The sequence below is a fragment of the Solanum verrucosum genome, unplaced genomic scaffold (assembly GCF_900185275.1).
Source record: "Solanum verrucosum unplaced genomic scaffold, falcon-dt-bn FXZP01000261.1, whole genome shotgun sequence".
Taxonomy (NCBI): domain Eukaryota; kingdom Viridiplantae; phylum Streptophyta; class Magnoliopsida; order Solanales; family Solanaceae; genus Solanum; species Solanum verrucosum.
Window position 1 is genome coordinate 3,183,912 of NW_026019969.1, and position 13,435 is coordinate 3,197,346.

Consider the following 13,435-nt stretch of genomic DNA (forward strand, 5'->3'; position numbering starts at 1 on the left):
ATGTGTGCCATTTCACTATCCTTCATAACTTATAGCAGTAGTTTGGTTCATCGATATGTAACTTTAATAGATTTAACTCATGATTTATTATGCACAACACGAAATACAATAGATTCAAAGGCTCTATATCTACATGTCTAAACCAAACAACTTCCCTTTCTCTTTAGCTTTTGAAATATGTGGTCATGCTTATTTCAAAATAGTTAGTTGTTCAATTTGTCAATTTTCATTTTTTCCCTTCAACCAGTTTGGTGCTTCAGATGAACAAAACTTAACCTTCTGGGATGGCGCAGTGATTCCACATTGTTTTGGGACAATTCACACATTATGTTTACGAATGGGAACATATGTTTGGACTTGTGACAACTTTAAAAGTAGTAGGTTAGAGCAGATAAGAATGGACTGACAATTACAAAACGTTATCTCCTCTCTCTGCAACATGGCCTCACAATAAATGTGGGACTTGGCACAAATCCAATTTTATGAAGTTAGATATTTTGAGTTTTTGACGAAGTTGAGTTTGATTATTCTCTGTTACTTTGACATACAGTTACCTCAAAGCAATGGACTGTTTCCAGAAGACTTCCCCTTCTCCATTTCCTCGTTTCTCTCCTCATGAGTGATACACCAATGTTCACTTAGCCTAGCATATCAATTAAGCTTTTCCTTTCATTTTAAATACATAGGAGATAAACTTATTTTCTTCTTCTCGTTTTATTTCTTTGTTAAGCTTAAATTATATCTGGTTGTTTCCTGATAACTCCACAGGAGAAAGAACCCTTTGTATCCTGGGAGAAAGGTGCTATGTAGTTGTAGCAGGACTATCCTGTTAGATGCATACATGCACAGAACCCCCCCCCCCCCCCCCCCCCCCCCCTCCTTGCTCGCTGCTGCAAGGAATAGCTAAGCCTGTGGGGTGATACTGCAAAGCATTAGCCTTCCAGTGTGTGGGTTGTGCAGCCCATGACATGGCTACAATCTCCATATGCAAGGCTCCTGCTCACATTGTTGTCAGCTAAAGATGTAATAGATAGATACAACTGAGCAAATTAGGAAAAAATGTGGTAACCTTAAAAGTTTGGAAGGATATGAATTGGAGTTGGAGAAAGATTAAGAATCATAGAAGAATACTTAGCTATTAAAAGTGGCCATTTTACCTTTATAAACCATTGTAGGTCTTGCTGAGGAGAAGAACATGGATATCAGATTTCTCTCTTCCAAAGGGCCGTGGTACTCTCACTATATCGTTCCCATCTCATACATATTCCAAAAGCACATGTTTCAATTATAAAATTGAATTTAAAGCATAAAAGGCCGACTTTGTGGGGGTTATTTCTAGATTTTTTTTCATGTGTAATATATGGTACAACAAAGATTTATAAGGTTTAGAAGGGGACAAGAGGAAAATAGAAGGTGAAAAGGAAAGGAGACAGAATTGCTCGATAATGACTCCTGAGTACTGCTTACCCAAAAAATCCCACCTTATAAAAAAATGACGCATACTCAAGAAAGCCTCTATGAAATCAACTGTCATAGTAGATGACATTCAATTCTGAGAATCTAAACTGGGTTGAGTCAGAGGTTGCCCCGGAGGAAGAGAATTCTTGTGACCAATGCTACCTGCTTTATAAATGATTAAGCACATACCAACTAGACTAATTAAAGAATAAGTATATGAGTTGATTTGTCAAGAACTTGATCCAAAAAAAAGTGTGGTTGATTAGATTTGTTCTGCCTTATTGTCCTGCTACCAGGTTGTAGTTGAGTAATCTCATACCAACTAGATTAATTCGGGGAAAACCATCTGAGTTGATTTGTGTTTGCATATGTTACAGTTAGAGTAGATTGATTTGTAACTTGCTTTATAATTGATTGATCATATGCCAACTTTGACTAATTTAACGACACCTGAGCTGATTCATCATGTTTGCATATATTGTGGTTAGATTTGGTTGGTTTCTGCATTTTTAAAAACTAAACTACACTTATTGTTCCTTCTTAGCAATCCTTTTCTTGTTTGCTCCTATGAGAGAGACGGAGTGTGTGTGTTGTTGAATGAACATCCCTATACCTTTCCTTCCATTTGAGTTCACACTGGTCTGGGTTTCCAGTTCATTCTACAGTCTTAACACATACATAACAAGAGACAGTTCTATATTGACACAAAACTGATTTGACATGATAAGTGTACATAGGGGTAAGTTGTATGTAGACTCCGTACTTTATATCTGGGACTAGTTTTCTATACAATTCACACATATTTTGCAGATTATTCACAATTTTCTTTTTTAAGACTTGCAGCTACAGAGGTAATTTATAATGCATTTGTACCTCGTAACCTTGAAGAAATACTCTTTGGTGCATCTAATGTTGGAGCCGTGTCTGCTTTTGCATGTTATTTGAGTAATTTTACGAGTTATTATCACTCAATCCTCTTGCTAAAAAGGAGTTCAGCAGAAGCATCAAGACTTTCCTCTATTTGTTTCTGTTTTCTGATTCAGGTGCAAATAAGTCCTATTGAAATGAGTAATAATGAGTTTGCTATACTAGTTTTTGACGCTAGACTAATTGAGTCCACATAATAGCTTCCTCCAGTTTTGATTATTTTACGCTACGTAAGGACTAACTGTAGTGTAAGGCATGGGTTTAGATGCCATCCAAATAACCCTTACTTGACAGTCCTCCGCGCTTGATCACCTACTCAGCTAGATGATTCTATTTCTTATTCATAGATTAAGATGTTATTAGGTAAGGGAGGACTTTGACTCCGATCCCTCCCCTTTCCAACTTATCAAAACTTCATTTTAGTTTCTTCTACTCTTTTGTCCAGACTATAAACCTAATCAGACAAGCACTATAATAAGGTAAGCTTTTGATGGAGAAAAGATCTCCTCCGCCCACATAATATCTTTGAGTTGATCGTCAGTCCTCACGTGTACGTGAAAAGTCGGCAATATATGTGGAGAATAGGGGAAAAGGTGAGTGGAAAAGCCTAAAAGTGAGCAGCTAAATAAGTTGGAATGACGATTAGCGCATTCTCTAGTGGGCAAAACAAGAGAAAATCCATCATAAAACAAAACAAAAAAGAAAGAAAAAGGGATATCAAACTCTCATTAGATAAATAATAATCTTCAAAAGTTTTCTCAGAGATTAGTGCATTGGATACCAACTTTCTTTTTTAGTATTACTGTAGCACTTCAGTCTACTGATTTATGCAGTAGTATATTTCATCTTTGCCATAACAATATTGAAGGTAGAAAATAACTATACTTTTCAACAGTTAATTTTAAATCCAAACGACACGTATCTGAAATAGTTACCAATGCTTTTGCAAAGTTAATAAATCTTTGCATCTCTTAAGTGGATGATAATATGCTTTGTCAAGTGCTCATTGATACTCCAATACTATAAAGTGAGATATCTCATTTCACAAAAAAATTTAAAAAGAAAAACAACGACAGGTTATATTCGGTACTTGTTTATTTTACTGGTCCAATATTTTTTTGGTATTATTATTTCGTATGTTATATACACTAATTCGATTAATGTGAATTCTCATCACATACAAAAATAATAACATGCTCAAAGTAGTGATGTAGTCCCACAAATAGATATGGAAAGAGTGGTGTGTATACAATTTTACCCTTATCTTGTGAAGGCAGACATATAGAACTTGACTCAAGTAAAACATATAAAAACAAGTATGGAAGGGAAAAAAAGTATTGAAGAAACCGTACTAAAAATTAAGGAGAAGTGAACAGTAACAACAACAAATAATACGGTAATCAAAGCAAAGGAACAACACATAATACGATAATCGAAACGTAGGAAACAATACATAATAAGAGATATAAAAATGTAATAATAATAATAATACTGAAAAGAGAAACTACATAATTCTTGATTATCAACTAACCTTCTATCCTAATCCTCAACCTTTACATCCTTCTATGATCATGTCCTTAGTAAGCTACAAGTGTATTATGTCTTGTTTGATTACCTCTCTCCAAACTTCAAACCCACATAACCAACCTTTCACGTTTCCTCACGAGGGCATTTGTACATCTTATATTCACATCTACTAACCATCTCAATCTCACTTTTCTCATCTTGCTCTCCACGAAAGTCATTCTCATCTTATTCTGAAAAAATCTACATCACATAAAGTCCGTCAAAAACGAAACACTCCGTATCAAATTTTTATTTTTATTTTTAAAGATTCAAACAGAATACCCCTTAAGGATAAAAAGATTCTATTAGTTTAACTACATCTCTTGATCGTACTGGTCCAATTATCTTAAATTCATGCTGTAAAACTTATTAAAAAAGAAAAATACTTTTAAAATAGTTATTTTTTTTATTTTGAAAAATAATTAAAAATGAAGAGTTTATTTTTATTTTAATTATGAATATAGCACGGGATGGTGTTGATAAAATGAAGTGGGTGACAGTCCCACGTGAGTGACCACCAATTCATAGGTGGATGTCATGGTTGGCTTCATATCAACGCTAACAGCCAAAAGATATATGCCCAATACCATATTTCACAAAACAAAAGTCACAAAACTAACACTATACATATTCACTAAAAAGATAACACTAACAAAAAGTTGGAAGAAAAGTTGGATTACCATCATTAACTCATTTGACAAAGTTAACAACATTTCCCCTATCGTTTCGTTAGGCACTATGTCTTACCCTTTTCCTCCATTTTCCATCTCTCAATACTATTTCCTCATCAATAATATGATAGCAACCCAAAGACGTTTATAAAATTTATAAATAAGCGAGAGACTGACTAGATGGAGGGAGGATAAAAAGAAAATTTTAAAGTTAAATTATTTTTAATTATAATAAGATGACAGACTAAAAAGAAACGAGAGAGAGTATTAAATATGTATACAAGTAAAAAGCACATTGGTATAATGATATTGTATCTATCTTTTTCTTTCCACCTATGTAAAGTGTAGTTATAGTGATTAGTAAGATTCTTAGGAAATAGTTAAGTATTTAAAAGTAATTAAATAGGATGATTAAGATATGCCGCGTCCATTAAAAATGTTTACACAGTCACAGGTGTCGAATGAAAGCTTGATTCGACTATTGCAATATGAAATGAAAGTGATTCAATAATATCTTTAAACAATCCAATAACAAGATTTTCTTATGTCACTATGAAATTCCACGATTCTCCTTAATGCATAAGAATCCTAAAGTTGACAACCTTTTGAAACTACAAAGAGTTGTTCTTAACCCTACACTAACCACTTTCTCTCCTCTTACTAGGCCACTCCAACCTCTTTTTTATTTTTTTTTAAAAATAGTTGTTTTAGGCACAAATCGAAATTCGATGAATTATATGCCCTTTTTTTTGGGTCACTTAAAAATTAGGTTATGAACTCACAGTGTGAGCTAACCCACATATTAAGAATTGTGCTTGTACTCCTAGACTAAAGAGGAAATTTATCGCAAGGAATAAGTTGGTCACCTTGAACTTATGATATTGTATCTCATCTCATAAACATTTTTGGTTTGATTAGTTTCTTACAATTTTATCATACTTTGTTTTTTTCATTCTCTGAAGCTGACTCAAAAGTCATAAAGGTATTTTTTTTTTTTTGTAGTGATTCAAAGTCACAAAGGTAGGTTGGAGGTAGAGGTTGCTTACCATCTAAACAATTCTTATTTATATCTTTTGTAATACTCTTTGTAAATATAGGGTACTTGAGATTACTTTACTCCAAAAGCTTATAAATCTGAATATGATAGCTCGTAAAGATATGATACCTGAACTAGCTCATGAGGACAAATAATGACTATCGATCCATTCATCAACTAATTTGCTCTTCCTAAAACATTACTGTTAATTATCTTTTTATATTTTTTAAATTTATGTTTCTCGTAAATTATTTTTTATATAAGAGTGTTTATCAACATCTTTTTACCAACCATTGTTATCTATTTCAATAATTAATATTACTTCCAATCCGAACATATAACTCACTTATTCATATAATCAATTTTAACATCTAATAAGTACACTATTAGTTTCATTTCATGTGACACCCTTTGACTTAACACGATATTTTAAAAAAAAAGGATTTTTTTTTAAATTTGTGGTTTAAAATAATCTTTTACATATTTGGGTGGTTACAAATCACTTTATTAAGGACAAAAGGAGAAATTCAAAGTTAAATTGTTTTTAATAATAGTAAGGTGTTATTTTGATGCTAATCTGAAGTTGTGATGATTGAGCAAACTTTGGACTTGACCTCAGGTGAAACTGTGAGAGCCCCGTACATGAAAAGATTACAGTTGGCCAAAAGCCTGCAAAACCTGATGTGGTTGGTGCGCGACTTCCATTGCACAACAAGTCCTTAGCCAATGAGATTGTGTTGCGTTTTTGTGCTCATCCTATAATATGTCCATCTACACATATCACAAAGCAAGTTTTTGCAAAATAGAATTCTCAAAAAGCAAAAACCTCTCTCAATGAAATATTGTTCAAGAACAGCCGCAGGACTTGATATTGTTGTCTTTCATCTTAGCTGTTGCTATAGCTTGTATTTTCAGTGAGAAATCTCGTAAGATATATTCCTAAGCTATTAAGGAACTAGAGTAGTGTTTCATGTTAGAACACAACAAAGATTAGCTAGAGTTAGCTATGTCGTGTTCTGGAAAAGTTTAGATCGACTAGAGCTAGTTGGTTTAGTGGGCAATAGAGTTATTGCTTAGTTGTTACTGACAGTAGAGTTACTACAGTAAGGGGGAAGGGATTAATGAGTTTTAATTCCTAGGTTACAAGAGTTTGTAATTTGAATTTTTGCCCTGTTTTGAGTGAAATGGAGTTTGGTTGGAAATCCTGTGAATACAGGTCGTGGTTTTTAACCTCCCTTGAACAAGGGGATTTCCACATAAAAATTGTTGTGTCCGTTTTACTTTGTCACTTACTTTCTACATTGATATTCTGTCACATTACCTGGTCCAATAATCACTAGTGGACGCATACATTCTATCATAAGGTGATATTCTTTTTTAAACAAATAAAAAAAAAGTGTCACATAGAATGGGATGGAGGAGAGGGAGTACTATTTTTGAACTTGATTGATGATTATAATAAGCAATAACTTTCAATTAGCTAAATCAAAACGGTCTCTAAAACCCACTCTAATTAATTAGCTATTTTGTTTCACCTTTTTCTCCCTTTAATTCTAGTGGCTTGACCTCCATCATTTTCCCCTCCCCTTCTTTCTACCACTAATCCCTTCTCCCTCCCTATGTCTTTTTCTTACAGGTCTCAAATATTGCTAGCGGCTAAGTAAAACTCATTGGAAATGAAAGAGGATTATTAGCTAGTTAATACTAATGGATAAAGAAGCTGGAAATCATCATCATCATCAAAATCATGAAATTTCTAACAAAGATGAATTCACACCGAGGATTAAGCCGCCGCAAAATTACCATGTTCCCACTGGAAACAGTGATAGACTGAAGAGGGATGAATGGAGTGAAGGAGCAGTTTCGTGTCTTCTCGAAGCTTATGAAGCTAAATGGATACTCCGTAACAGAGCTAAGCTCAAGGGACAAGATTGGGAGGATGTGGCCAAGCACGTGTCGGCGCGTGTCAATTCAACAAAATCCCCAAAAACTCAGACGCAGTGTAAGAACAAAATTGAATCTATGAAGAAGAGGTACCGATCGGAATCCGCAACCGCCGCCGATGCTTCTTCCTGGCCGCTCTATCCTCGCCTTGACCTTTTGTTACGTGGAAATAATGCGTCCGCGGCTTCCTCTTCGCTAATTCCGCCGCCGCTTCCGCCGGCTGCGCCGCCTAATACTAATTGTGTGATTGACGCCGTGGAACCACCAACGCAACCGCCAATAGTACTACCTCCACCTCCGCTCCCGCCGTCGCCGGCTTTGCCTATTGGGAATGGTGATCAGAATTCGCATGGTTCTAATGGTCTTGACAGAGGAATAAAGGTTAGTCGAGTATATATTTGCTTAATTTGATTGTTTCAATTTTAAAAATAATTTTAACTAACTTTCGTTCTTCACTATTTTCAATTAAAAAAAATAATTTTTATATTCAAATAATTATGATCTTTCCTTTTTGTTCTGATTTTCATTTACCCATTTTATATGTGAATTCAACGGACAATCGAATAGGTACTTGAGTTATTTTTAAAAAAAATTAAAATATAATCGATTAGTAGTTGAAATAATTGTGTAAGAAAAGAGATTAAGCGTATGGTTTAAATGATAATTTTTGCATAATAGGCAAGAGAGCTCAATATAAGGGATTGGACTATGAAATATTGCCGATAGTTTGGTATGCGAGATAAGATGAATAAAAATATTTTATGGATTAAAATAACAAATATGAATTATAAATAAAATAAATGACAAATATAAGTTATTATTTTTCTACAATAATATGTACTTTACATATAAAACTACATACTAGTGAACAAACGTACGTTAATAGTGAAAAAAACATACTTTACATTATAATATGTTAAGTTTTTAATTAGAACTCTCATATTCGAGTCATGGCATTAAGTTGACTTCTATAGGGAGTGTTAAGAGTTACTTGATATAATTTGAATTAGTATGAGCCCTCAAAGGCGATATTGAACTAGCAAGTGAAAAAACAAAATATAACGAAATTAACAAAATACAATCAATATAGGGTTGTAGTGTAGTAATGAAACTGTTTCACTCGTAATCAGAGGTTTCGGCATTGAGTCCTGGGTATGGAGAAAATTTTGTTTGGAGCGTCACCCCTGAATGAATCATGTAGTTAGTTGTGCTCCAATGCGAGCTCCGGACACCGAGTGAGAAAAAAAAACTAAAAAACACTTGCAGCTTTATAAATTGTACACTATCTTCTACACTAATGAGCATGAAACTAAAGTTGCCTACTTGTGTCACCAGGAAGACATATTAATGGACGCCAAATTATCGGACAATGCAGCAGCAGCAGATCACAAAAACGCAACGGCTACAAATAGCAGCAGCACGCCAGCACTGTACAGTGACAACAAGAGCAAGTCAAAATTGAGATCAAAGAATAAGCGAAAGAGGGCAGTGGAAGGGTGGGAGATCGGAGAGAGCATACGTTTGCTAGCTGAAGTAGTGGTAAGGTCAGAGCAAGCACGAATGGAGACGATGAGAGACATCGAGAGAATGAGAGCAGAAGCTGAGGCCAAAAGAGGAGAAATGGATCTTAAGAGAACTGAGATCATTGCCAACACTCAGCTTGAGATTGCTAAGCTCTTTGCTAGTATTACCAAAGGATCAGTTGACTCTTCATTGAGAATTGGAAGAAGTTCATCATGAGCTAGAAAATAATAATAATACTACTCTAGCTAGCTGTGGAAATAGAAATAACCTTGTTATCATCTTTTAATTTGATGATATCCTTCTTGACCCAGCCACTACCTGGACATTTTATTTAGATTACTAATAATAATTAACTTCTATTTCCATTTTCTGGCTGATTGTATGTTGAAGGACTTTACTATATCACTTCTCCCTTTATCAATCATATATGAAAAAAAAAAAAAAGATAAAGAGGAGTAAAATTATTCCACCATATATCAACTATATTATGTCTCAATCTTAAATTCTAAAACCAGCTATCTATCATAATTTGATATATCTGAATTATCGAACCAAAAAAGTAAATTTAGATGCTTCAGTTTATTTTCTTAATGATAAAAGATGTTTATAATCCGAGCAATCCCCTCTTATTTAAATAGGCATCACAATCTGTTTATCTCTTCATTGTTTGGTTAAACATAAAAGGTTTAATAAAATAAAGAAGGTTTAAATTGTGTGATTTTAATTTGAACATACCCAAAATGCCCTTGGTCTTGTACGTATTTTAACCTTATCTTTTTGTCTCGTTAACCCATATAGGAATTTTGGCTATCTCTTTGCTCCTTAAACCCCAAACAGAGTCTCTCTTCCTGTGTGTCACTCCGGCAGAGCAGATAAAGCTATAAGAATGCAAGCTGCCAGTGTCGCCTTTCACCCTCCGGCACTCCATACTTCGCCTTCTTACTTCTCCTCCAAACTTCCCCATCACATCAATTATTCACTCTTCTCACACACTCCTCCAACTTCCACACTATCTTTAACCCAAACACTGTCCAGAAAATCCATTTGCAGACCCCGAGCTGTTGGCAAATATGTCAGGGAGGATTATCTTGTGGTATGTTCCGATTCTTTGTTGTTGATTGTTCAATTTCAGTTAGTTTCTCAATTTTAGTTTAATTTTTCCAAATTTCGGCTATTGGGTTTTGTTCATCTGTTGGGAACCTTTAGAAAGTTCGAATCAATTTGGTAAGTTGGACGTATGTGTTGCTGAAATTACAATTACAATTGAATGAGGCACGGAGATTTAAGCCCAGTGCAACAAAACTTTTCACCGGTGTAGTAGTAATCTTCTTGACGAATTTTGGCTATTGGGTTTGCTTATCTGCTGGGAACTGAAATTCATATCAATTTGGAAATTTTATGTTGTGGATAAACTTTGTTTGTTGCTGAAACTGGAACAGTGGTTAAACAAGAGCAAAAAGGAACCAGACTAGGAGACTGTTTTAGAGGAATTCATCTGTTATTTATTTTTTCAAGTGTGGTTTTGTATGCAAGGTTTTGCTAATTCCAATTCATTTTCCCCTAATTATATGGGATTGCAGAAGAAATTGTCTGCCAAAGAGATTCAAGAACTGATAAAAGGAGAAAGGAATGTGCCACTGATTATTGATTTCTATGCCACATGGTGTGGTCCTTGTATTTTGATGGCTCAAGAACTTGAAATGGTAAGTTTGGATTTTACACGAAAATGCTTTAAGCATTTCTTTAATCTGCTATTGATGGTTTAATGTAGTTCAAAGTTGGGATTGTTGGATGAATGCTCTAGAGGATTCGTACCGTGGTTCGAATCAAGTTGGTTATTTAAATTGGTCAATTTTCCGGTTTGCAGAACCATTTGGTTTGATAATGACTCCATCTTCTAGCTCCAATTCTTAATTAGTTGGGGTTGGCTATAAAATTAGAGTATTCCATTATAGTTTGATCATTTTTAAGCAGTCCGCCAACCTATGCAACTTCTTGTATATCTGGGTTTAGGACATGCTATGTTTGTGAAGCTTACATATTGGGGTGGGGGTATCTTTTTGCTCCAGTAATGGTCAGAAATTGTTTTAAATGCTTAAAATCACTGTTGCTATATATGAGGAGAAAATCTAGAGAAGGGTAGAGGGGTGGGTCCATTATCCCTGAATTTCTAATGCTGCAGAAAAAACATTGAAGTTGGGAGTGGAGATTTAGACCTGATAACTCTATGAGTAAAGCATGATTCGTCAATCATTGGTGGGATAATCCTTTTAAACTCTAGGGACACCTTCTGCTTATTTCTATGGTGTATTTGAAGATATAGCAACTCTGAGGGCCTACATTCAATTGTTGAAAAGATAGGGATAAATCTCTGGTGATTATGATACTCACATGGTTGTTTTATCCTCAATCTTCTGTAACTCACTTGCTTGGAGAAAAAACTTGTGTTGACATTTTCCTCTGTGTTTATTGTTCCTGTGTGAAGTGGATATATAAGTAGACATAGTGGATATGGAGATTTTAGTGATTTTCAATTTTCCTAGTTGCTTATTCAACAATGTCACATTTATGGTGGCAATAATCGTCCATTATTCAGTGTCAATATGCAGAGTGGTTAATAAGCAGAGAGTTTGTCTTAAATGGATGAGTGCTGCTATGTGGTGAAGGAATACTATTAGCTGAAGAACAACTATTGTTTTTGCAAAAACTTTAAAAGTAAAAGGTTGTAATTGATAAGTTTTAAGTAAACTGAGAAGCTATGAATAATGAAGTTTAAGTCTAGTAACTTTACCTATTCTAGTATTTGGAGAAAAGATTGACTTTCATCTTTCTATAGTCAAAATGCGTAATGTCCTAGCAGAATTTGTCTATTATAAACTGCATGTCACAAATCGACAATCGTAATCAATGAATTGTATTACTTCTAGGCCTTCATAAGTTTATTTTTTCTTGGATAGGCATAAGGAGTAAGTTCCCTCCTCTTAGTGTGATTGCAAGATTGGAGATCCTACAGTCTAATTCAAAGTATAGCTGATATCTTTGAAAAGAGAAGGAGATTGTTTTGTAATAATGAGAATGATGCAAAAAGTATCAAAATACCTTTTTGCATTTCAAGTATACTTTTATCTTTTGGTGTAAAAGAGAGTCTCACCTTATGCATGTATATTTGGGCTAGTAAGTTGGATGATTGTAAAATCGAGACACAACCAACTATAAATACTTTTTTGCACAATCTTGGTGTATTTATTATGAAATATATTCCACTTACCCCCACCCACACACAATCAGTAAGTCAAGTTTTGTTTGAAGTAGTCTGCTTGGAGTTTAGTTATATCTTGCTAATGCACACTAGGTAATCTTTGCTAACGTCAAAATTGTTTCAATTTCATCTGACAGCTTGCTGTAGAGTATGAAAACAATGCACTTATTGTGAAAGTGGACACAGATGATGAATACGAATTTGCACGTGATATGCAGGTACAAACCTCTTACCATCATTCTGCCTTGAATCAAAATTTGTTTCTCTTTCAATACTATTAACATTTTTGAAGAGAGTTCTGTTTTCTCTCTTGTCATTTGTGAGTCGTGAGTATACTTATCATGATCGGAATTCCTTGCTTTCATCACATAATTCATAAGTGCATGCTATTGTCTTTCAAGAATTTGCAAAGATGACTGTTACAACTGAAATAATCTCCTCTCAGGTTCGTGGACTACCTACATTGTATTTCATAAGTCCAGATTCAAGTAAGGATGCCATCAGAACTGAAGGGCTCATCCCGATACAAATGATGCGGGACATCATTAATAATGATTTATGATGAATAATTCAGTAGGTTCTTTGTTAGTGGAATCCCTTGCTCTTTGCTGTAGTCGTCAAGCTGCCTTTTATTCGTTCGTAGTGATGTACCAATATGTGGATCTCAATATAATTTTTTAGCAATTTCTTTCTGAAGCTCTCAGGCTTGGTATCTGCCTAGCAGTGGTAAGAGTTGTAACACAAATTTTGCACTTGGAAACAGTTAAAACAAGTAGTGCATCAAACTGCAATTTCTGATGTTAAAACAGAAATGAATGTTTAAAATCGTAGAACTCCTCTAGTGTTATTGACTCCAAATGTTCTCAATCTAGATGCTGTGAAGTCTGATATTGATTAAAGGTTTGATAGTCTGATCTTGAATTATAAACTTGAACATTGGTTTAAGGAATTTATAGTTAGATATCGAATTTATTTAGCTTAGATTCCATGAAAACTTCCACAATAGTCGTAGAACAAATAATTTGGATTCCAAATTATGCACAAATAAGT

At 34.4% G+C, this 13,435-nt stretch overlaps 3 protein-coding genes across 3 annotated transcripts in view; 2 read left to right on the forward strand and 1 right to left on the reverse strand.

Moving 5' to 3' along the window:
- Positions 1-13,435, reverse strand: part of LOC125815305 (NAD(P)H:quinone oxidoreductase) — a 71,356-nt gene that overhangs the window by 37,224 nt on the left and 20,697 nt on the right. The window lies entirely within an intron of this gene.
- On the forward strand, positions 7,174-9,491 carry LOC125815289 (trihelix transcription factor ASIL2). The gene is made up of 2 exons (XM_049494731.1): positions 7,174-7,983; positions 8,938-9,491. The coding sequence occupies exons 1-2, from the start codon at positions 7,366-7,368 to the stop codon at positions 9,340-9,342; spliced, it is 1,023 nt and encodes a 340-aa protein (XP_049350688.1). The 5' UTR covers positions 7,174-7,365; the 3' UTR covers positions 9,343-9,491.
- LOC125815310 (thioredoxin-like protein CITRX, chloroplastic) lies at positions 9,919-13,227 on the forward strand. Its single transcript, XM_049494753.1, has 4 exons — positions 9,919-10,219; positions 10,707-10,829; positions 12,523-12,603; positions 12,831-13,227. The coding sequence occupies exons 1-4, from the start codon at positions 10,013-10,015 to the stop codon at positions 12,945-12,947; spliced, it is 528 nt and encodes a 175-aa protein (XP_049350710.1). The 5' UTR covers positions 9,919-10,012; the 3' UTR covers positions 12,948-13,227.

Coding starts and splice junctions, on each gene's coding strand:
- LOC125815289 (XM_049494731.1), top strand. CDS start 7,366: ATGGATAAAGAAGCTGGAAATCATCATCATCATCAAAATCATGAAATT. Junction 7,984..8,937: donor GTCTTGACAGAGGAATAAAG/GTTAGTCGAGTA, acceptor TTGTGTCACCAG/GAAGACATATTAATGGACGC.
- LOC125815310 (XM_049494753.1), top strand. CDS start 10,013: ATGCAAGCTGCCAGTGTCGCCTTTCACCCTCCGGCACTCCATACTTCG. Junction 10,220..10,706: donor TCAGGGAGGATTATCTTGTG/GTATGTTCCGAT, acceptor ATGGGATTGCAG/AAGAAATTGTCTGCCAAAGA. Junction 10,830..12,522: donor TGGCTCAAGAACTTGAAATG/GTAAGTTTGGAT, acceptor TTCATCTGACAG/CTTGCTGTAGAGTATGAAAA.